The 25,140-nt window shown below is 37.1% G+C and overlaps 2 protein-coding genes across 4 annotated transcripts in view; both read right to left on the bottom strand.

Annotated features, from left to right (window-relative positions):
- Positions 1 to 2,029: 2,029 nt before the first annotated feature.
- On the bottom strand, positions 2,030 to 8,126 carry meru. Of its 2 annotated transcripts, XM_017179511.3 has the most exons (5): positions 7,877 to 8,126; positions 5,092 to 5,454; positions 4,064 to 4,238; positions 3,709 to 3,863; positions 2,030 to 2,914 (listed from the first exon to the last, which is right to left on the bottom strand). In XM_017179511.3, exons 2-5 carry the CDS (start codon positions 5,404 to 5,406, stop codon positions 2,030 to 2,032), a joined length of 1,530 nt encoding a protein of 509 aa, XP_017035000.1. In that variant the 5' UTR covers positions 5,407 to 5,454; positions 7,877 to 8,126. The 2 variants fall into 2 exon arrangements, with proteins under 2 accessions (XP_017035000.1, XP_017035001.1); XM_017179512.3 differs by lacking the exons at positions 3,709 to 3,863; positions 5,092 to 5,454; positions 7,877 to 8,126 and having other exon boundaries at positions 4,064 to 4,219.
- A 6,373-nt stretch (positions 8,127 to 14,499) lies between these two features.
- Positions 14,500 to 25,140, bottom strand: part of pHCl-1 (pH-sensitive chloride channel 1) — a 62,240-nt gene continuing 51,599 nt past the window's right edge. The window contains exons 13-16 of one of the 2 annotated variants that reach the window (XM_070285245.1): positions 23,611 to 24,195; positions 19,721 to 19,831; positions 17,172 to 18,812; positions 14,500 to 14,662 (exon numbers count right to left, since the gene is read on the bottom strand). In XM_070285245.1, the coding sequence (XP_070141346.1) occupies positions 18,666 to 18,812; positions 19,721 to 19,831; positions 23,611 to 24,195 (843 nt within the window). In that variant the 3' untranslated portion in view covers positions 14,500 to 14,662; positions 17,172 to 18,665. Of the gene's footprint in view, positions 14,663 to 15,629; positions 18,813 to 19,720; positions 19,832 to 23,610; positions 24,196 to 25,140 lie in introns of those variants that run through there. The other variant, XM_017179654.3, reaches the window with a different exon arrangement.

The raw sequence follows: 25,140 nt of genomic DNA, 5'->3' as shown, positions 1-25,140 counted from the left end.
CTAAAGTTTGGTTAATGAATTAATAACCATATAATAACACAACATTTGAATAGTTTTTGATAAATTTTGTATTGAAAAATATTTAGAGGTAGAGGAGTTATAGGGAATCTCCCGAGTCGCCTCCAAAAAAAGTTGGTCTGCGGTGTACATCCTAACAGTCCACAGAATCATCCGATCTAAAAAAAATAATACCTCATTCGTTAAAGGATAAGTGTCCCAAGGTATTCAAGAAGCGTTTTTATTTTTAAAATTTTTTCCCGATTTTTTATAAAAATTTTAAGTTGAAACCCCGATTTTTGACTCAAAAAATTAGTTTATTTGTTAAACAAAAAATATAATAAAATTAAAAATAAAAAAAAGCTTGACGTGAGTACCTGTAGATTTATCTAAAGAAGTTATGTTCCAAATTTCAAACCGATTGGATTAGTCGATTTTGAGTACACCGATTTTCAAAATGGCATTTTTCAGGAGAGCGCGTTAAACTTTGTGATTCTCATGCATTGAACACTAACCGACCTTCGTTCAACTCTGCATAACTTCGTTAATTTTCCTATGATCGATGTAAAACTTGAATTCTTAAGATATTGTTTTCTGCGGAAGTACAATTGTTTTTAGGTGAATTTTTGTGTCGTTTTATTTATTTATTCCTAAATATTTTCTTCTCTTCGACCCCCTTTGAGAGCTCTTACGGTTAGGTGAAAGGGAAAAAAACTTTAAATATTTCAATTACTATTATCATTACAAAAATCAGCAAAAATTTACTTAAAAGGGTCCTTTGAGGGACATAACCATGACATATTTCACAAAACTGAAAAAGTTTATTGAATATGGCCCAAAACTTTGACTGTATTTTGGAAGTTTTTGTAGTTCCCAAATTAAACACGTTTGGTGTGTCAAATATTTTAAAGGGGGTAGTGAAGACCGAAAAGAAAGATTTAAAATAATAAATATTTATATGGCATTCCCTATACAACTGAATTACATCGGGAAACAATTTTTTTAAGTTGTAATTTAAGTAATTTACATTTAATTATAAAAGCTTTTAAAATAATGTTCTTTATATTTTTAATTTTGGTTTTTACGAAGCCTTTTTTATAAAACTATTAGCTATGTACATACAAATAGCCCTAGGCGATCGAAACATTAAGTTATGCTTAGTGTAAAATAGGAAAGAGCATATTTTTGCAACGGCATTTTTGCGCTTGTTTTTTGTTGCAAGATATATCTTTTTTGTTGTAGTTTCTGCAACACAATTTGTAGATGTTGAATTTTTAAAATTATTTTTCCGACTTGTTTGATTAATGCAATCTACAATTAATGCATTTTTTATACCCTTGTAGGGTAAAATAATTATAATTATAGTCAATGTTTTCATTTCCGATCCTATAATGTATATTCATGATTAAAAGCCGAATCTATCTAGGCTTTTCCACAGGAAAAATATGTACCGCTTAAAAAATTTACGTATCATTGACGGTTGAAATATATTTAAATAACTTTGTAGTAAAAGTAAAATTAAAGAGTAAAGCTGATTAATTTCGACAAAGAATCCCAAACTCCCGCTGCCCATTACTTTCTAATTTTACCCTAAATCATACTTTGAATGGATTTTGAAAATTTATATCGATGAATCGCATAATTTAAAAAAGTCGGTTAATCGATTATGGAATCGATTTTATTATCAGGTCGAATAATGGGTGGAAAACTTTGGTAGATTTAGCCAATTTTCAAACCGTGGCGGGAACTTTTATAAATAACTGAAATTTGAATAGAATTGCATGTTTCGTCTGCTGTCTACTTGGGGATTTGTATTTATTTTATAATAATTTGGCCCAGACTTTGCTATCACTAGAGATTTACCATATAAATACATGTAACCCTTTGCCCTTCTCTTAAACCTTCAACATATATAACACCTCGAAAGACAAAATTCCCATTGCTAAAAAAATGTTCGCAATTATTTAAAAGACGTATAAAAATATTATTTTATTGATTACAAAACTTAACAGATTACAACTATAGTGGACAACTAAACCAACATACTGGCATTGTTATCGCAAAACTCGTAAATATTATCAACAAACTGCATTTCCTGCGTGTTTTTAGCAACTTGAGGTGTAATTTCTTGGGATGGTTGTGGTAATTTTGGCTTTTCCACCTTGTCGGCCTCAGGTTCCTCCAAGGTCAGACGTTTCAAATTATTGATCAGTGATATATCGTGTCGGATTTCATTTTTCAGTTCCAGCAGTTCGTGTTCCGTTTTGATAATGTCCTCGGCATAGGCTTCGATATTTTGCTGGAGCTGCCCCACCGATACCTCCATTTCCGGCCCCTTGTACCGTTCGTTTTGCAATCGGTATAATCGGCACTTTTCGGACAACTGACGGGTGAGTGCGTACTCCTGTTCATAGCGAACGTTCATATCGGCGTGCAGGGAGGCCAACTTATTGCGAACACTGTTGCGCAACGGCTTATCCTTGCGCCTCCTGATGCAATTATTATTAATATTATAATTGTTATTGTTGCTCTCGCCGGGAACGGCCGTTAGAAAGGTTTCCACAGATACCTTGGTTGGCTCGTGACGACTGCGCCTTCGATGTCGCTGCTTGGACACACGATTTTCGGCCAGCTTATAAAGCTTGGCCTTGGCTGCATTTTCAGTGCCCTTATAGAGCTGATCTGGCATTATAACCAGAACGAGCTCATTGGACACCGCTGGCTGCTTCTCCTTCAATTTATTGGGTACTTTTGGGGGCGTTTTGGGGTGTTTTGGCATATTCTTTTTGCTTTTCTTGATGTGAAGCAGCTTCTTCAGCCATTTGATCATTGAGAAACTTGAGTGCTGGGAATGAGGCACTAATTGCATTGCCCTTGGATCTCTGAAGTTATCGCGGTGCTTGAGGGATATGCGGAGCTGGAAATAAAAAGGATAAGTTAAAAAAATAATCAATAAACCGGAAATAGAACTGAAAAGAGTCGTTGGCATGGCCCATTGAGTACTTTGATATGTAGATTAAATCATTTAACTAAAACTTCAGCTATTGAAAATAAAAAGAAAGATATTGAGGGTTAGTTTTAACCTGCAGCTACTTCAGAACCAATAACTTAATGAGAACTCTGATACCGAGTAGATTTAAATTGTAGTTTCAAAATTATATAAGTAAAAATCTTCAAATATACATCTCACAATAAATTCCTGGTAATCTTTGCCCTCATTCACACAACTCTTTCATTCCATTAACTAGATACGATCATTAAATAACAATTAGGAATACGTAGTAGTCGATGTTGTCCCCAAAGGAACAAACGGAAAACATTAATCACACTGCTAATGGCGCGGATCATAAAAAATTTACAACATAATTAAGCCGAAAACGAAAACATGAACTTTAATACAAAAATCAATATAGGCAAATTGATTTCAGTTGGTGCGTCATAAACAAATAAATAGGGGAATACGAAAAGGCAGAGGAGAGCATAAGTCAAATGCGAGTACGGCTGGTATATGGACACGCGGGGGTGTGACTCCAAGGAGGAGGAATGGGTTTCGAGAACGACATGAATTTCACATTTCTCGGCTTGCGTGTGGCGCCAGAAAAAAAAGCGCTTATTATGCAATCACTGTAGACTTTTTTGGGCTCTCTCTCTCCCTCTCTCTTTTTCTGCACGCCAGGTGGGATTCCCCCGGTCCCCGATTATTGCCATTACCTCATTGTGTACACGGCTCCAAGCGCGCCAAACGGGCAAAATGGCCATGTTGCCATCGTAGCTCCGCTCAACGCCGCCCCAACTTTCCGTTATAATGTAATCGCCGTAGTCACGCGATGCTGCTACCGCCGTATTCGTATTCCTCTGGCCGCCATCTTGTTTTCCCGCCATACGGGAAAAGTCGAAACGAAAAAGGAAAGCGGGCCGAAAAAAGGAGAAAAAATAGGAAACAAAAGTGTAATTGTAAATAAGGAGCATAAATAAATAAAAAGCCAAATTGTGATGTATATAAAGAGGAGGAAGACGAGCGAGCAGTCACGACAGGATCGGCTGTAAAAATAAAATATTGACTTACCTTTTGGCTTGTTGCCGCAGTAATTCCCGCCGTCCTCCTCGTCCTTTCCATTGTTCAGTTCGTCATCAATCAGGGCCTTGATTATGTCATCGCAAGTCGTTTTGTTCGTCACTCCCGATACGTAACGCGGCTCGCCATCGTCCATCCAAATGGGGATTTCCTTGTGACCCTGTTCCTGTGCAAATATAAGAGACGCGGGGAAGAACAGGGATCATTAGACAGGGTTGCTACACATTCAAAAGAGATTGGGTATCTTTTTACGGTAATTTTTTATGTTTCCTTCCGTCAAGCACAAATTATACCCTTTTATTTTAAACTATATTTTAAATAAGTTTTTTTTTACAGATCTGACTATTGACTTTTAAAATAAAAAGGTTTTGTCAGAGGGTAAAAACGGTAATTTTGGAATGCTGGTCACATTTTAAATATGTTTTTTTTTAAATAAAGTTTAAACAGTTCAATTGTTAAAGAAGAAATTGTAGGTTTTTAAAAGTTGGTCCACACTCTAAAAATGTTTCAGCTGGAAAATCAATAGATTTTATCCTTAAATATTAATCTAGTTATTATTTCTTTCATTTTCCCAGTACCCTAAAGTTCTTTAATCCTTACTGCATATTAAAAAAGCCTACAAATTTCTATATACTTCTTCGTCTTACGTTTCAATAACCCTAATTATTATAAGAACTCGGCTTCGCTGAAGGAACTAAAATGCAGTCTCCCCTATAATTGAAAGTTTCCAGCGATTTCTTATGCAATCGACGCACACTAAGCCCGCATCTACCTCCCTTTCCCCCAGTTTTTTGGAAAGTACAGTGCACGGTGGCAGGTTACCTGCTAGTTTCCCTGCTTGCATACATATGACTAACGCCTCTGCCCACCCAATTAGATGATTTGTTTGATTTCAGCGGAAAACCCGCCGCAACCGTAATGCAGGGAACGAGGTGGCAGGTGGCAGGTGGCAATTGTAAGGTAAAAGGGGTGCAGGGTTGCTGGCAGGAGGTGAGGCATGGGTGTGAGGTGGCACTTACCACAGTGCTATTAACGCCGTAGAGGGAAATGGAGCGATGGCGACGACTGGCCTGGCCAACGTTTCCGTTTTCCCTGCCGTGTTTATTTTTGCATGCCACGGGATTAGGCGCTGGCTCCACGAATGCAGTCCTCTTATTATTATCATTATTATTATTATTATTATTCTGATTATTGTTGTTGTTGTTGCTATTGAAGTCTTGATTTTGACAACGACGACGGGTGGGCAGAATGGGACTCTCGGGTAGATTCAATAGCGATGGACAGCTGTCCAGATTATCATCGATAAATGTCGAGTTTTGCTGCTGCGGCGCCATATTCCTAATGCCGTATTGGAGGTAAAAACCTCTCTCGCTAATTGGCAACTGCAAGGAGAAAAAAAATAAAAACATATATAGTATATATAGTGAACATGCAATATCCTTGTTGGACATTTTGTTGGTTCAGCCGGTTGTACGTTCTTTCGCCTACGCTTAACGATCAATTTAGATTTTCTGCCCGCGATTAAATAAATTATGCAGGACCTCCTGCCATACACACACACACCACATATATATATAAATAGTACATGGTTCTGGCATATAGTATAAGGTTGCACCTCGCATATCCCGTGGACAGGACGACGCAACCCCATCTAGATTCCTAGAAAATTGCCTACGAACGTCAGTAGGCGCCGGTGTGCCATTATTCAGGAACATTGCCGGCGTTTAGCCTGTCGCGCTATCCTCCCCTCTTGAAAGAGGCCTACTTTTCCCCACCATCCAGCCCATTTGAAATCCCCCAGAGCCTCCCCTAATTTGGTGTTCGGGGGGCGTTGTCCGGACCTTGCAGTTTGTATGCAAATTCTGTTTTGCAGCCGAAAAACATTTTCCTTTCTAGTTCAATTTTCCCTCTGACTATATTTTCTTCTCTTTTATTTTCGTTGCAATTGGTGGCCCGACTGACTTATGAATTAATGCTAATTTATGCCGCCGGAAAATGCAGCGAAGGAGCTCGAATTATATAGATTGCTCGGGGGGGGAAAGTGCAGAAATATTTTTGGGTAGGAAGTTACCTAGAAAACATATGTGCTGGATCTTTATATGAGTTAGGCAGGAATCGTTTTTTGAGGCAGGAAAAAATATATACAACTTTCGAAACTTATATATTGTATTATAAAATACGCGATTGATTTCCTTTAAAAACTCTTACTTGTTTTGCGGTTAATATATATGAACTGATACTCTATTTGTCTCCCTTACTTATTTTTGTTCGTTGTTGCTTAATTGTTACTTAAGTATCAGAAGTTTAAGACATCATATGTTTTAAGTATTTAAGAAAGGTAAATTAATTACAAACTGAAATTTATACGTTTTTCTCGTAATACTTTTCCTATATTTAATACTCTAAAACTCTGAAATCCCATTAAAATAATTCAGTTAATGAAATTTTTTTCAAAACTGCTGTTAGTTAGTTCCCTGAAGGCCCTCAATTGTAGGTCCAACCTTTACTCTAGCAATTGCAATTGATGGAATTCAGAGAAATTTCAAGAATTCCCTCATCAAATATTTAGTTGCTCTCCGGACAGGTGCCTCAGCTATGGGCCACGCCTCCCCGAGTTGGTCTATTAGAGAAATGAGTTGTGAGTAGGGTAATTTGCAAAAGGATTTCCATCTGCCACCACCACTCATTCACTCCCGATGGCAAATGCCCTTCAGTGTGTGTGTCCTGGCCTGCCTTTGATTACGCTGGACACCTGGACATGCCAACCAACATTCATTTAAAAATGTAATTTCCAATCAAGATAAGTTCAAATGTAAATTTTCTTCGGCGAGGTCAATTACTGGGCTTAGCCCTCCTCACCCCCTCCCCACACCAGCACTGCACTTAATTGTTTTGTGGCGTGGCGGGGGTGGTCGGAGGTCCCTTCCCTTATTACACATTTATGTGACTGAGACTGAGACTGGGACTGGGACTGGGGGGTTAGGACTACACACATTTGACCCTAAAGGTTCAATGTCTCGCAAGTTTGGCCAGCGATTGGGTTTCACTCTTGGAATATTGTATTTTTAACTGTTTAACAATTTTAGCCTAGCCCCAATTAATAGTTCCTTGTATGTCCCGTGTGCGTGTTGGCTGGAAATTAATTTTGTTTTGTTGGTACTGCGCATTGGATTCTAGAACTGAAAATAAACTTGCAACGCCGCTCGTGGCGTTAGCGGCGGGTTTGGTAATGGGAGGCGTATGAGTAATATTGCGATGGCTGTGATTTCATAAGGTTTGGTGAGAAAATAGTGCTGAAGTGGCTTAAAAGTTCGTACTTGGAAACGAAATGTAGAGCCTAGAGCCTATTCTAGGCGAGATCATAGTAAGAATACTATAAATAAAAGTATAAACTATAATTTTATAATTTTCGTTCATAAACTTAATTATTTTAATAAAAAATAGAAGCGGGTTTTGCATAAAACTTTAGTCTAGGGTTTTGGGTTATTTGAAAAGAGGTTTCCATTTAATTTAAGAAATTTAAATCCTTTCATTATTTTCTTATTTCTGAAAATAACCTTTAAAATCTTGTATGCTATATTTCCAAACCCATTTAAATTCCCTCAATTAACCTTCTCTTTAGTTTTGGATACAACATTTCTTTAAGATGATGTCTATGGCCTTTGCTTAAGTTTTGGCACCCGCAGAACCACAGAATATTGAAAATCAACTGTGAATTCTCCCAGTGCCAAGGCTCAAAGAAGGCAAAGATTCAAAGATTCAGAGATTCCCAAATCCCAGAACAGATCATGAATGATCGCTTACCGTTTGTCTCCTTTTCCTTTTCTCTGAAACTCCACTGCAATTTTTCACTTTTTCTGTTAGATCCTTTGGTTTTTCTTTGCTCAGTTTTTGGCTTGATCTAAGGCTGGTGGTTTCTATGCTTCACTGCCGCTTCACACATCCTCCAGCCCGCAAGGACATGCTAATCCTTTGAGCTTTGACACTTGACTGAAGTTCAAATTTGAATTTGCGGCTATGTAAGGTGAGCCGACGTCGGCGTCGTCGCTGGCCGCGCTGCTCTGCCGCCTACCGGCCGGATAATATAGGAGAGAGTGTATATAAAAATTTGTCTAGATCTGGACAGGTGCTAGTGCTGCCGTCCCTGTCGCGCCTGGCACTCTAGATTCGAAAGCCGCTAGCAACTAGCATTCAAATTCGCCGCACACGGCACACAGGTCCTGCGAGACTCGGCTCGGAGGTTCGGGTTGCCAGGAACAACGGAGCACAACAAATAACTGGACGGCGTATCCTTGGCGACGGCATGTGACTAACTAAAATTTTATTTGCTACCACACAAAACTTTAAAGCAGAAAAAACGAGCTCGAGCTCGAGGAAACGCACACTGGCACACACACAGCCGCACCTGGCGCTGTGCGACAGAGAGGGAGCACCGCCGCCGCTGCCGCCCGCGAAAGAGAGAGCGTCCGAGGGTAGGTTCCCCTTGGTTCCTGTCCAGTCCCAGTCCCAGGTCCCTGTCTGCTATGCCCGTCCTGCCCCTGCTGTCGTCATCGGGCCTGAACGGCTGCCACCGTCTTTGGCCAACCACCAGCCACCACCGAAATCGAGTGGAATATAAAATATAAACGCGGCGCAGCAGAGTGTTCCTACCAATTTCCACCTAGCCCTAGCCTTCTAGACCTTCTCTCGAGCACCACTACCACTGCCACAGCCACAGCCACGACCACTCCCTCCTCCGCTCTTTGTTGCAGTTTCAGCTATTCCGTAAACGAACTATAGCGTGTGCTACCAGCCAGCAACGCCAGCACCAGCACCAACACCAGGACACAGCAGGAGCAGCGCTATAAGGAGTCACCGACAACACCAGCACAGCAATCCACTGTGAACAATGTTTTAGTTAAAAACCTAAGAAAGAGGCTCCCAGAAATTCTTTAGTATAAATCCCACAATTTTATGATGTTCAATCATTTTTTTATACACTCTCATTGCCAAAAAATATTATTATGAATATCCATTATATTAATTTAGATCATAAATAATATCAAAACTTAATTTAATTTAATTTAAAGTGTATAATTTTATATTTAAATATATTTCATAACAATATAAACTTCATTTCATGCTGATATTTTTATACCCTTGCATGGTATTATAATTTCAGTCAGAAGTTTGCAACGGAGTGAAGGAGACGTTTCCGACCCTATAAAGTATATATATTCTTGATCAGCATCAACAGCCGAGTCGATCTAACCATGTCCGTCTGTCCATCTGCCCGTCTGCCTGTTTCTACGCAAACTAGTCCCTCAGTTTTTAAGCTATCTGAATGAAACTTTGCATATAGTCTTCTATATGCTCTCACTGCTATATATGTCGGAACGGGCCGGATCGGACGACTATATCATATAGCTGCCATACAAATGTTCGATATATTTTTAGAAAAAAAATTATAACTTTGCTGTTTTTCAACATTTTTGCACCATTTTTTAGATATGATCATTTTATATTATTTCAGAGTTTTGGTAAAAATTTTATGAAAATCGGAAGATTATATGAAATAGCTGCCATAGGAACGTTTAAGAAATAAATAGGAAAAAAATTATAGCTTCGTTGTTTTTCAACGTATGTTTATCTACTCTGAGATATAAGCTTTTTTTATTATTCTAGAATTTTGGTATAAATTTCATAAAAATCGGACTACTATATCATATAGCTGCCATAGAAGCGATCAGTGAATGTATAAAATATGTAAAGCTGGGAATGTAAAACTGTAACTGTCAAACTGTAAACATAATAAGTATTAGTAAAATGTAATGAAACTCTGTTTTGTGAGTGTTTTCAGCATTTAAATCTATAATATAAACATCGAAACCAATCTGCAAGGGTATACAAACTTCGGCGTGCCGAAGTTAGCTTCCTTTCTTGTTTTAAATATTATAGTTTTAACCGAAATATTGCAACGCCTTGACCAATATCACCAGTCACTACGATCTAGAGTTTAGAGTTTTTCGACTGGTGGAATGTTTAGGCCTTATCTTATAATTGTAGACTTATTTCCTACAAAGGAAATATTAAAAACTCAGTTCTCAGAATAATTGTTGTTTCTTTCTCTCAGCCATGAAAACGTATTCCCATATTTCTCAGTGTACCCATGCCATGACGCGCACTTTGCGTTATTTGGTAAAACGAGATTGTTGATAACGTGCCACCAACAACAGAAACAGCCAACTATAAAAAAACTCGCGGTACATAAAAAACGAATTTCTGCCTTGTTTTTATCCTTGCCCCCCCCTTTTCCACTCACTCCTCGAAGCAGTATATTATGCCACCCCCTCGGTGTTTTCTGCTGTGTATTTTATTGTTAATGGGCAGCATTTGCTTTTGGATTCGATTTTTTTTTTTTGTTTCGAATTTTTTCGTTTGTTGTACATTTGTTGCTAACAGACTATTTTTTGTTAAAAAATACTATATGTGATTCGGTATGGGGACGATTTTTGGGGGAACAGTGCTCCCATAATGACATCGAAGGAATAGTGTTAATGGTTTTAACAGAATGTTTAACGAAAGGCAACGAAAGGCGGGCTTGGGTGAAAGTAAAAGGAGTTTTTGTTAGGAAATGTGTGACAAATAATGTATAAAGTGTATGAAGATTTTATCCTGATTGAGGTTTAAGATAGAGAAATGGTTAGAAAGTATTGGAAAGTTTTCATTCTTGGAGAAGTTTTAAAATTTAATGTTTTATAATAAAACGAGTAAAGATACAAAGTCCACTTTACATAAAATTTTCAACAAGATCAAGCAGCAAATTTATAAGAAAGACACTTTGAAGAAAAAGGATCCTCAATATTAGCTTTCTGCGGAATTAGCTCAAATGCCAACTTAGTTTACCTCAAAAATGCATAGTACAAATACAGATTGGATCGGACTTTGACATTTGAATGTTTTTGCTTTACTTTGCCGCCCTATAATTTCCCCCGAACTCATTAGGGATTGGGCAATACAAATATTCAATAATGCTCGAGCTCATTAGGAATCGATTGGTAGGAAGTCCGCCTCTAAAACTGGACTAGAGTTTGGGTTCCACCTCCTGCCAAGCCCAAGGCAGGTGCCAACTTATCTGTGTAATATGACAAATGGCCACTACTCCTTGCCAGTCATTACAGCTTTTGCTGGGTAATGCCCGGCAATTGCATTTGAAAATGTTCCAACATTCAAACAGAAAAAAAGAAATAAGAAAACAATTAAAAACACGCAAGTTGTCCCTTTCAGAAGGAAAAGCGCGTGAAATCCTGACGCGACGGCCACCTCGATTATGTAAATGATTGATTTTGGAGCTGGAGCGGGCCAGGCTGTACTTACTAGCGGGTGACTAGCGGGTAGAGACTACAGACTAGGGGTTAGTTTAGGGGTGGCTAACTTCCTCGTTACTCCGTTGCCCCGTTGCGGTTCAGCGATTTCACGGTATGGCACCGTCCTCGGCATAAACAAACATAATGCTCGTAATATCCTTATAATGGCACCCACCAGCCAGCCACTCTCGCTCTTTCCGCGGGGGGATTATTACAACGATTATTATTCCTGTTTTTTAGTGTGGGAACCACCTCCATGCCAACCAATGATTGCTGGTGGTTATTAACTCGCATTTGGATGAATTTTCCCGCGACTAATTGCCCCGCCCCATCGTCCTAGCTCCCTAATTTGGCAAGTCCTTTTATGTCCAGTCCCAGCTCCGCATGCAATTGCCGGCGCCACGTGTCGCCGGTGGGGCGGAGGGGGAGTTCGAAGTCCTGGTGAGGCGATCCTGGCAAGGCACCATTGCATGTGTCGCATATATGGAAATTCCTTAATGACAGGGGTAGTACAACTCCCCAAGTTCATTGTGGTGCAAGAGTTCAGTGCTCAAGCATTGATTGAGTTTTATTGTTGATTGTTGAGTGGAGATTGCAGGTCATCCGTACAGGGTTAGTTTTCCGTTGGAAAACTTATACAGAGGTGCCACGGAAAGTGCCAAGGGGTTTAAATCAATTATATGTATAGTATAGGTCTTAAAATATTTTAAAAAAGGAAAGTAAAGTGAATAATTAATTAATTAAGTAAGAAATTCTTGTTTATATTTTGTATGATATTCAACAATTGATTATTTTTTTGAATGTGTATTATATTATTCATACCACCCTGCCCAAGTATCAAATTATATAATCGTTTTAGTGGCTCCATTTATACGTAGATTTAAAAATATATTTGATTTTATTTTAAACATTTAATCAGTATATTAAAAAAAAGGTGCCATAATTTAGAGAACTTCTTTATACACAAATTCAATTGGTTTTAAATTAACAGCAATTTCTGTTAAGCTCCTGACAAAGATTTTCCTAAGTAGTATCGAACTACTAGATTTTATTTTCTTCAAAATATATATTTTTATACCCTTGCAGGGTATTATAATTTCAGTCAGAAGTTTGCAACGCAGTGAAGGAGACGTTTCCGACCCTATAAAGTATATATATTATTGATCAGCATCACCAGCCGAGTCGATCTAGCCATGTCCGTCTGTCCGTCCGTCTGTCCGTCTGTCCGTCTGTCCGTCTGTCCGTCCGTCTGTCCGTCTGTCCGTTTCTACGCAAACTAGTCCCTCAGTTTTAAAGCTATCTGAATGAAACTTTACATATAGTCTTCTATATACTCTCACTGCTATATATGTCGGAACGGGCCGGATCGGACGACTATATCATATAGCTGTCATACAAATGTTCGATAAATTTTTAGAAAAAAAATTATAACTTGGATGTTTTTTAACATTTTTGCACAATTTTTAAGACATGGCCATTATATATTACTTTTGAATTTTGGTAAAAATTTTATGAAAATCGGACCACTATATCTTATAGCTGCCATAGGAACGATAGGGAAGGTAATAGAAAAAATTATAACTTCGTTCTTTTTCAACGTATTTTCATCTACTTTGAGACATGAGCTTCTGGTATTATTTCAAAATTTTGGTATAAATTTAATGAAAATCGGACGACTATATCTTATAGCTGCCATAGGAACGATAGGGAAAGCGATAGAAAAAATTATAACTTCGTTGTTTTTCAACGTATTTTCATCTACTTTGAGACATGAGCTTTTAGTATTATTTCAGAATTTTGGTAACAATATTATGAAAATCGGAGAACTATATAATATAGCTGCCATATAAGTGATCCGTAGATGTAGAGAAAATGTAAAGCTGGGAATGTATAACTGTAACTGTCAAACTGTAAACATATTAAGTATAGGTAAAATGTTATGAAACTCCGTTTAGTGTCTGTTTTCGGCATTATAATTTATAATATAAATATGAAAACCAATCTGCAAGGGTATACAAACTTCGGCGTGCCGAAGTTAGCTTCCTTTCTTGTTAATATTGAAAGTAATATTCTTTTAAAACAAAGTTGAAAATAAGTATTAGTATTATATTATATTATTATTATCATTAGATTATATTAGTATTTAACTTTATTTTCACACCAGAAAACTAAAATCATATCCATCCTTTCATTTCCATTTAATAACTTTTACGTCCCTTAATTTATAACATCCTGGACTAAGCCTTCAAAACGAGCAATTATATTATTGTATTTAATCTGCCAGCATCAGCTGTTTTCCGCCTTTGTCCCAAGACACACATGTCCTTTTGCCCCCGACTGACCCTGACATAAATATTTCCTAAGATCAATATTCACATGTGTTCGATCTTCACAAATTGTAACGTATTTTACTCGCCGAAAGAGAGGCGTATATAACTCGGTTCGTATCCAAGAGGGGCGATAGTTACCTTTTGGGCCACTTACTGGCAACGACTGAAAATAATTACAAGTGGCAAGTGGCAGACGACAATCGGCCAACTGCATCCAGCATGTTGCAGGTAAAACCTGCCCCTGCCTCTAAATGTTACCTTTACCTTTACCGCGTGCCATCATCGCCGGCTGCTGCTGCAGGTGCAGGAGTCAGCGAACCGTTTCCCGATCCCAGTTAAACTCACACTCGTGCAGTGAGAAAAAATGCATTAACTCTTCAAAATATTTCAAACAATCTGTTGAAATATTATATATTTTTATAGTAAATGCTTGGATTTGGATTTTAGAGCCAAATTAATTTGAGAAATCTATTATAATCTATTATATCCTTTGTCTATCTATCTATGTACCTATCTATTATAATCTTTTAGTTTAGTTGTAGCTTACTTTTAGAAAACTATATATTTTAACATTCCTAATTAAATTTCTTATATTAAATTCCTAAATATGCTTTCCAACACACTAATATGTTAATTAAATTGTTAAGTTTTCATTCTCTGAGACTGAAATAGATCAATTTAAATTGAATAATATATGTAAATATATAAGTTAATGTTTTTCATAATAAAAAATTGAAGAAAAGTCAGCATTTTTTCCCGTGTAAGTATACTTCTTTTCCGATCCAAAAGACAGTTGCCTTTGGTTAGGGGCGGAAGGAAGCTGTTGCGCGGGTCAAAACACTTGTCCTCGTTCGCCGGTTCTGAGTTTGAACCTTTGGCCGAACCTGTTTTCTGGTTTCTCCATCAACGAAGGGCTGTGAGAGCTGATAAGCAGTAAGTTCCGATATATACACAGAGAAGAAATAAGCACTGCTATATAAGGAAATAATAATAATAAAAATAACTAATATTAAATTCTGCAAACTAAAGATTTTGCTGCTTAAAGAAATTGAATTTTGTTGTATAGGAATTGTACATATTCGATATTATACGTTACAAATTATACTACAAATTATTAACATGAAAAGTGGCCTTCAAATTGTTCTTTGAGTCTACAGAATTTATAAAGTAATTTATGAATTAATAATTTTAAATTCAATTAGGCCACAGGGGTCCAAATAAATAGGATATTATTTTAAAAATAAAATTTGAAGCACATTTTTGTTTTTAAATTCCGAAAAGGGTACCATCTATCTCTTCCGACTCAAGCTATTTCCAGTTAAAGTTGCTTTCTTTTCATAAATAACTTTTCAGAATGATCCCTTTTTTGTTCCCTGTGTATTATCAGTCGTAGCCGAGTGCATTCAGTTGTCATTCACCGGCAGGTTGTTTCTCCTGTGCGGCTCTCGTTTTTTAGGGGTTGTCTCGTCTTAACGGCAACTGCTACTAAGTCTGCGACTCGTGTGCATTGACCTGAAAACCCGCGCCTTTTTCGTTACATTTACTTTGTTCTTTTTGGGGAACACATATACTTTATACCATATATAAAGATACTTACTTGATAAAAGTTGAAAGAAAATAGTACCATAAAATCAAGTATACAAATAAGTATATTAATAAGTTGCCTAAGTGTGTTCTTGACTCTATCTGAAAAATATTATGATCTCGAATGTTATTACTTCAAATAATTTATCATTGCATAATAAAAGAGAGATAAACTTATAATCTGACAAAAGTTATGTCATGAAAGAATATAAAAATAATATTTATATACTTTAGGTGAACATAATTAAACTTATTTTTAAAACATTAGTTTTCCCATCCAATGAAAGACGTCAATATTTCAAATTTATTTAATAATTGTTTTTCGTTTTCTGTTTGAGACGATCTTTATTAATGCGAAGCTGCTTTGTTTATTAGTTTTCCGGGTTTTTGTTCGTTTGTTTCGGTTGCTTTTGCATATTTAATTATTTTCCATCTATGTATTTCCTCGTTTTTATTACTAATTTTCTGAATTGGTTTATGTTCCTGGTGTATTTACACGATGCTCGTTTTGGGAATGCAATGTTAACAAATTTGGTTTTATTATGCTCAAGGTAGTGCATTATAAAAAAGTTTGTATTATAAATATTACGTTTGGTAGCGTTATGGGGATTTTGGATTTTGTAATTGATCTTTAAGAAATCTACTCGTATGTGAAATAAATTGGACAACAGAAATTGCCCCAATGGCTTAATTTCGTTTGCTTTAAATTTTTATATATCGGTTTTTTTGTTTGTTTGTTTTTTGTCTTTCTATTAACAAATCTTTAGCAAACGTTTCAGTTTGACTGGCGTAGATTTAGCAAATTGTATTTATAAATAAATTAGATTCAAGTTATTAGATAAAATTATGCAACTTCTAACCTTGTTTTGTTATTAATATTTACATTCTGCCCTTAGAATTTACAAATTATAAAGCTATTCGGTATTGAGAGTTTAAAAAGTGTCCTGTGATCTATGTTATTATTCATCAGTTATAGGTGATGTTTTCCATATTATGGCTTCGATTTAGATCTATATTTTTATATGTTTTCAAGTGTGTTACTGGTCTTTGGTTTAGCTTCTACTTTGGTTTATCAGCAGTTTAGCTTGTGAGGAGTTGTAAACAATTTCAAACTGAAAGCTAAAGGGCACTGGTTTCTATTAAAATATTAAAGAAAGATGTGTGTTTCGCCTGAAACCATTTCATGTAAGCAATCAATAATTATTAATTCTCTGAAAGAAGGCACCTTTCACCAAAAATGAATCGAATATAGTTTCCTAGGGTTAATCCTGCTCTTTATAATTTATTTGTACATTCCTTATATTGGCCACATATTCAGCAAATTCTCCTCACATATTCTCACCCCTCTCTCGATCGTTTTGAAACATAAAAATATTTTTACTTGGACGCGATGAATTTGGATCTCAGTTTTTCTGTGTGTCTTGTGTATTTCGTGGTCGATATAAGCAGCTAATTATACAAAGGGATTCAGAACTATATTCGGCATTGCTTGTTCAAAAGTCGACTCGTCCTTGTTTTTGGTTTTTGTAAATTGCAAAAAGATTGTCCTTGTCTTTGGTTTTTCTCCTCTTTCCGTTTAGTTGAAGTTTAGTTATATCATATATACTTTTGTTCTTTGGTAATCGAGTGATAACTGCGAAGAGCTTGCAAAACGACGAAAAGAAGGTTTCCCAAAAAATCTACACTTTCTAAATCCATAAATTTATATATTTGCAAAAAGCATTTTGTGTGTATACGCGTATTGTGTTCTCTATAGGTAATATTGTTTAAACAATCGGTAACGGTGGCCCTCAATAACCTGCTCTCAATTAATTTCAATTAAATTTCGTATGCATTTACTTTTCCTTTGTTTTGGTTTTTGTTTCTTTTCGTGTTGTTTATCACAAGGTTTAAATTTGGTTTTGGTTTAAGTTTGTTTGAATTTTAGGTTGTGCTTGTTAGGTATTATAATTATGCTCTCGTCCGACATACATTTTATCTAAAATACTTGGGTGTTAGTTTCGTGAGTTTATAGTTCAGTTGGCATATGCTTTATAGCTACTTATGAGAGTTTTATAAAGTTTTCTTGTCATACATTTTCTGTTGTAAATATTTTAGTTTGCTTTTAGTTATGTTTCATCTATGAGCTTTGATATGTATTTTAATAAAACTTTAGGCAATTCCTGCTGCTACTTATAAAGGCTTTGAAGGGGGGAAAATAAAGTAAACTGATGATGATGAACTTTTACATTTCACCTGATTTTTAGTTTAGGAAAGCATTTTCTGCGGCGGTTTCATTTCTAAAGACTTTCGGTGATGCAAAAAGATCAGCTTCTGCTTTGTAAAGCGAACGTTTATTGAAAAAATAAACAGAATTGAACTAAACATTTAAATAAATAGTATATACAGTTTAGCGTAACATAAAACCGTGTGAGATGATTAACAATTTGTGTGATTCGTTTGTTTACTCTTTGACATATGCGGAGGCACTCCAACTCATTGAATTGAATCGAACAGAATTGGACTTTGATTTTACAATATTTGACTAGAGCTGTTTGTAAATATATAACATCTATATAGTATATGTTTGGGTGTATAAACAGGTTTTTATCATTTCGACTACTCAAATAGGTAAAGCCTTAAAGCTGTTTGGTTTGCGTTTCATAATTATAGGCTAGGTCTTTTTATCTTTTTGGATCGTGTGTTTCCTTTTGTTTTGGTACTTTCAGCATTTATTTCTTTGCTTAATAAATTATTAAATATTATATATTACAATTGCTAGACAGTGTTTCTTTGGTTGGTATAATTAACTAATGCATTTTCGAGCATATGCAAAAATTTGCAAATTTAATTTAAAGTTTTTTCTTTTGTTTTTTATTATTTTCTTTTGTTAGTTTATACTATTTTTAAAAAAGGCAGTCGAAAATGTTTCTTTCGTATGTTTTGCTCATTTGCGTAAATTTAACTTTCGTAAATATTAATTATTAACAACTCATTCGCTTTCTTTTGGTTTTTGTTTTATGTTTTTCCACGTTAACAACTCAGTTTAAACTAATTTATTCATTTTGACGTTTTTATCACTTGGTTTTGTCATGTTGTTGCCATTTAAATAATCGTTAATTAATAATTAGATGTACTTTGTGTTTCCCTTTGTTACATTAAAATTAGATGACTTTGCAAGGCCTTAGAACGTAGCAAACGAGTGTGTGTTCATGACTCCCTACAAATTACTTTGCGAATAATGCATTCGAGTCGGCTTTTCCGGCACTGCTTCGGCAATTTAGCGTGTTCAAGTATCTAAATACGTATGTTTATGCTTTATCTTGTTTTGTTTTCAGTGTTTTTTGCTTAATTTTACGAAAATCCTTTATAGTGTACAAAGAAGAATATCAGGAAAATGGCATAAGCAGTTGGAAATGTTATTCTAGCGATGACATCGATCGTCTTGGCCACTCGAATCGGATGTGGTGGCTCTTTTTTCCGCACTTGGACGAAGCAGGTCTGTAAAGGGGATGAAATAATATTAATATTGATCGCAGGATTGCTTCGAAAATTAACTTCTCTTTAGAAACAAATTGTTTTCTGATGCATTTTCCTTTCTTTCATAAAATAAATGGGAACAGAACTATAACAAATTATTAAGAATGGTTTAATTTTGCTTTTAAATTTGAAAAATGTCTAAGTAATACGGCTTTAAAATTAAGTTGAGAGCAAGTTCAAGTCGAAATGAATATACTGAAATTTAAAATTTACCGATTAGTTTAAGAATTTAGGTATTAGGTATTTATCGCTCATATAAAATATCTTTTAATAAATCGATATAATCGATATATTTCGATATTTTTTGGAACTCTGTTCCAGGAATGGGGGCTTGAAAATTAAGGTTGAGAACAAGTTCAAGTTCATTTTTAAAAGCCTGAAATGATTTATCGATAAAAATCGTTTAATATAGATTTTATATCGAAATGTATATATTGAAATTCAAAATGTAGGGATTAGTTTTAGGACATCATTAGTTAAACTTGTAACGAATGCGGAAATTAGTCAGATATATCAAAATAATTCTGTATTTATCGCTCATATAAAATATCTATTAATAAATCGATATAATCGATATATTTCGATATTTTCTGGAACTCTGTTCGGCGGCTCTTACTCTTCTGTCTTTTTCTATTTGCATTTCTAAATAGAAATTTAAATAGTTTTAAATAGTTTTGAATAAAAAGTCCTTGATATTTCATAATTTAAAGTTGTATAACTCTATAAAACCACTATTTAATTTCTAAATTTATGGAAACCTAAGCTATAGTCTCTCGTTACCCGCAATTAAGTTTCAAGAGGAGTTAACTTTCGACACGCCCCTTGGGCATCCCTGGGGATCCTTGTGGATCCTATTTGTAGGGTCTCACCTCCGTGGCGCAGCCGTTGTTCGCCGAGTGGGTGCACGGACTGTTGCTGCCGCCGCAGGTGGTGCAGGCGACGATCTCGTTGGGGGCACCGGCGTCGCGTCGCTTCTCGCCCTGGTAGACGGCGGTAAATTTAAAAAACTTATACGTTAGTTTCGGTTTTCGGCCGGGTGATGGATTGCAAACAAGTTGGCGCGTTTACAAGTCAAATACAATTGGTAAAAAAGGAGTTATTTACACATACATACATACAGACACAAACGCATACGAAAAAAGGAACGGAAAATTGGTTTGGCAGTTGCAGTTTGGTTGCATTTTTTTTTTTATATTGGTTGTTTGCATTTCGTTGATGCAAAAACCCAGCAAAAAGCGTACAAGTATGTAAAAAATGTATGAAAAAAGGTAGAAAATATTTGATTTATTAAAGTTTATTTAATATTATATGTGGCACAAAATTGAAATGGAAAATTAAGGCAAATAACACTACGTAATTTGTATCACAAAAGCGCTCGAAATGCTCTTTGCATTGATTATTTTACAATTGTAACTACAGAGAAAAAAAGAAAAAACTGTTCATATTTATTCGGTCAGCATACTTACGGGCTTTTTAATGTTAATATTATTAGTTTGCATTCGTATTTATGTCAGTGGCAGCATTTGAAAAAGCAAAAAGAGCAGAAACGCTTTTAGTACATGGCACTCTATTTATATCCACAGCGCAGTTTAATATAATTTATTGAAAGTTACTTCAAATTTACTAAATTTCTTTGCACGTACATTAGTTTAATCGTTTGTTATTTGTTTCAAAGCTGTATCAATTTGTATAGAATTTTTTGTATATCGATTGACATGAGAATGGCATGAGAATTTTGCTGTGTTTTTATATATCTCTTTTTCAAACAGGTTCAACTGAAAATGGCCACAAATGGGATGAGAATTTAAGTTTCAAATTGAAAGAAAATCTTTAAATGCTTAAGATTGGTTATAAAATTTATAATTGTGTTAATTGTAGTTTTTGGTGTGATGTAAGATGTTGTTTTTATGAACACGGATATATTCGGTGTGTGGGAAATGATTTGTCATGACTCATGAACACATACGGGGTTAGTCAGGGCTTGTGCATTTTATTGTGTGGTTTAAGCGTGCTCAATACTGGCTATAACTAGGCTAAGGTGTTGGGGCTTAAACACAACAAGGCCCATAGCTTATATACACAGGCTGATAACTTTCCAAGCACACATTGAAAAATTGAACTTAAAGTGTGGTTAATATATATTTTACAAAAAGGTCAGTGTATAACTATGCAGTTTGGTCTTATAAACCATGTTTCCCTTTCCTTTTACGCTCAGTGAAAATGGTAAGCATAATTAACATCAAAAATTTGTGAACGATATAAATAGTCCAATGGGTCGTAGGTGGCAGGCAGGGAAATTAACTGCGTCCGCTCGCAAGTATGCTACAATTTATTGCAGCTACAGTGGCACGTACACCCGAGTTGCATCCGAGGGGGGAGGGGGAAAATCAGGGGGATTTTTCCGGGAAAATTCGTGGGGAGAAGTTCGCCCAGGGGGGTTGGCAGCTGACTTGTCTTTGTTTGCCAGCAGCTAGCGGCCATTTTCCGAGTGCACAAATGCAGCCAAAGGTGGCTGTGCACGGGGGCGCGGGAAAGTGCGGAAAATGGGGAAAATGTGGAAAATGGGAAGAGGAGGAAACAGTTACTTAGGTAAGATGTATTATGCGGGTGTGTTTAAGCAGCCAGAGAGTCGGATAACGTGGCTGACCTAAATTAAACACAGGACTTGTACTGAGTCAGTACTTTGTTTCACGTTCAATTTCCTCGTAAAATTTTAAACAATATTCAATTCAGCAGTTTGTAAGGGATTACCTTTAATCTAAATAAAATATAGGAACTGGGTATGGGTATTGAAAGTTATATTATTTTAGGAACGATTCCTTTTTTCTTGCTTCCTTTTTTATACCAGTTACATCTTAAACCAAACAGATCTCTGCCGTCGCTTAAGTGGTCCCAATGCTGCTTATTTCACAATTTAATTTTATTAACACAATTCTGTGAAAAACACTTGAAAAATGTATGACAAGCGAAGATTTATATGCCCAGTGCAATTAGCATTGGCGGGGAAATTGGCGCGGAAAAGAATTTTCCCCAGAGAATTCCAACGAGAACTTTTCTCGTATTTGCATAAGTCCCTCTCCTCCAAAGGAAGAGAAATGCCGGGCTCAAAACTTTCGCCGTTGAAAATCCTTGCGCATCCTTTCGAGAACATTTTTGGCGGCTATTATGATGCATGTACCTTCGTTTCGTTTTGGCTTTCGTATTCGTTTTCTTGTTTCCAGTTTCGGCCACATCCTTCGCGGCCATTTGTTTGTGTTTCATTTCGTGTCGTTGGTTTTTCCGGTGCTCTCGGGCTCATTACGGCATTTTCCACTTTGGGGCGCTCATGAATAATTATGTTGTCCTGTTGCGACGCAGTCATCCCGCTGTCCATGCCCATGTCCTCGTCCACCACCTGGCTGTCTGCCCACCGTGCCAGGCGCCAATTTAAACGCGTGCGCCATTTTTAATTTACATGCTAATGGCGGAGAGCATTTCCCAGCCACCTTCTTGTCGACGGCTTTCCGTTCTGCAACTCCTTCTGGAGCCGCGCATCCTGGAGTGGCGTCCTGGTTCTGTCGGAAGTCGTCGTCGTCGTCGTCCTCGTCGTCCTCGTCGTCCTCGTCGTCCTCGTCCGCGTTTTACAATTTCCCATAAAATAGTTTGGCTGGAACACGGTCTTTCATCACGCCCACTTAAGTTGGTCCTATTTGCTTTATGCGGTTTGCATTCCTATCTTGATGGCGGGCCCCTCCTCCGCCGCTCCGATAAGTTTGATTTACTCGGGCACTTTTTGGTGGGGAGACGTTGAACGATTTATGCGTCGGCAATTGGCTTACAGTTCTGACACCGAAGAGTTGTGGGTTCTTGGAGGTCTTACAAAGAAACTGACATCTTTTCGAAAGTCTCAAAGGTTACAAAAACAGAATTTTGATGAAAATATTGCTAAATGTATTTCAATAACTTCTAAGTTGATTATAGACTACCCGTAAATTGTTTTAAAAATCAGTTTCAATCGATTTGAAATCCCTGAAGAGTTCTATTCCCACAGTGACTTGAGCATGAAATCACTTAGTTTAGGGGCAATTACTTGAGACCACATCTATATTGCTTTTTGGCTTTGATTTGGCAAAGGCAACTTTGACTTGCTTTTAACCCTAATTGCTTGGTCTTTTGTGCTTCCCCTTTGGCTGGCAGAAATTCCTCATGTCTAATGCAGTTACTCTCCGAGTTGCCCAGTTCCTTAGTTGTTAGTCTTTCATTTAAAGTTCGATTGCAAGTTGGAACGAAGAGAGAAAAAAAGCCAACTTTTTGTGTGCGTGTTTGGGTGCATTTCTTGGGTGTTTGCTGTGGGTGTTTTGGCAAATGGCAATCAAAATAACCGCAGGCAATCAAGTTCTGTGAGGGGGGGACGAACTTCGGTGTTCGCCTTTTGGCCAACTTTTCCCCTGGCTGCTTTGCTGCTTTTAATGCTTTTTACATTGTTATGGTTAGTTATTAGTTGAACCGTGCAAACAACAACAAGAGCGAATTTCTTTATTTAAACTATCTTCAAGGGTGCCGCGGAAATAGCTGTGGATTTTAAATCAATTAAATCCTGCCTTAAAGTATGCTATAACTATGACTACAGCACATTAACAGCGCATTTCAATGGCATGGCATACTTTGGGGCACAGTTTTAAGTTAATTTAAAACCTGCCATTTCCTCGGAACTCTTGTGTAATTTTCGTTGGGATTTTTGGTTAGTCTCGGGAGCGATTCTGGTGTGTCCGCTACTCACGGTGGTTTCCGTGTCCACCTCCTCGTCCATGGCACTGCACTCGCCGTATACGGAGGCCGGTGAAGTGGAGCGCGAGGACTTCCGGCGCGGCGGCTTTTGCGGCATTGCTAGCTGGCGTTCCGTCATTTCCATGTCCTGGACGGCCTTGGGTTCGACCTCGGCCTCGATCCTCACCACCAGGGCCGGTGTGCTGGTGGCCACCGATCGCCGGAGGGCCGACAAGGACTCCGGTGGCTTCTCCTGCTCCTGCTTAAGCTCGTCCTTGAACTTCACCTTGGTGACGGTGGTGACAGGCTCCTCGTAAACGTGCTCCATGGTCCTGGGCTGCGGCGATATGGAGCTGGAGGGGCTCCTGGCCGCCGCCTTTCTCTTGATAGAGCGCGCACGAAGATTCTGAACGGCGGCGCCAATGATGCCACCATGCGCCTCCTGCCAACGCATTCCGCCGCCGAAGAACTCCTCCGGATCGGTAATCCTCGGGGTGCCCGGCGTGGCCACGGAGGAGGAGGCCGCCGGAGTGGTTCCGCCGGACAGGGGCGTAGCGCCGCCCATCATCGACATAGCCGGCGTGGCCGTGGCGCTTGCCTTTTCGGAGGATTCGGAGGACAAAAGCGGCATGAAATTCGCGTTCGATTACAGAGCGGGTTGGTTGAGAGGGGACTTGGTTGGTTCTTGGTTTTCAGTTTCAGTTTTTGTCTTGTCTTGGTTTCTTTGGAGTGTTTTTTGTGTATTTTTTTGGTTTGGTTTTTATTTTTATATCGAACGCGGGGAAGAGAAAGACAATTTTCGGAGAAAGACACACAGGTGATTTTAGTCAGGATATTCGAAGGCCACGCAAGTAATTGGGGTTAATTGATGGGCATTATTTTGGACAATTCAAGCAGTTTTCCGTGGAGTGAAGTTAGTTGGGTTGCTGAATAACAGTATATAATTGGGGAAAAATGGTTTTCCTATAAATTATTCATCTGTTATCGTCAAATGTTTCTCTTATATTCGAAGGGTTTACACTTTTTATAAAATATAAAAAGATCCCTCCCTCTATCTTATTTTTATATTATTTTATCAACAATTTTATTAAAGAAAACTAAATATTTTTGAAGCTAAAAAATATTATTAGGTAATTCTTTGAAAATTTGAATATATCTTAAATATAAATCCTTCTGTCTTATACCAAGCTTTCAAGTTTTCTTTTAAAATATTTTCCAACTTTCCTAGCAATATAATTTCCTTCAAAAAAAGCTTCTACTTTAGAATCAAAATTTGTACATGAATATGTATTCTAGAAAACTGAAATATATTTAAACTCAAAGCCCCATCCTGATATATATAAAGTGTTGCAAAACGCACAAAAATTAAAAACGTCTTTCAAAAATTTCCCTATTTTCCAAGCACAATATTTCCCCTCGGGAAAACACTGCTTGCACTGCTTTATCACTATTTAAACCCTGCTTGCACACTGCTTTATCAAGGTCGATTAACAACGAACCAACTGAATAAATTTTTATTATTCCAGGACACGTAAAAAGTGCT

Source organism: Drosophila kikkawai, chromosome 3L, assembly GCF_030179895.1.
Source record: "Drosophila kikkawai strain 14028-0561.14 chromosome 3L, DkikHiC1v2, whole genome shotgun sequence".
Lineage (NCBI taxonomy): Eukaryota > Metazoa > Arthropoda > Insecta > Diptera > Drosophilidae > Drosophila > Drosophila kikkawai.
Note: the sequence above shows the minus strand (reverse complement) of the source record. Positions and strands in the feature narration are given on the sequence as shown.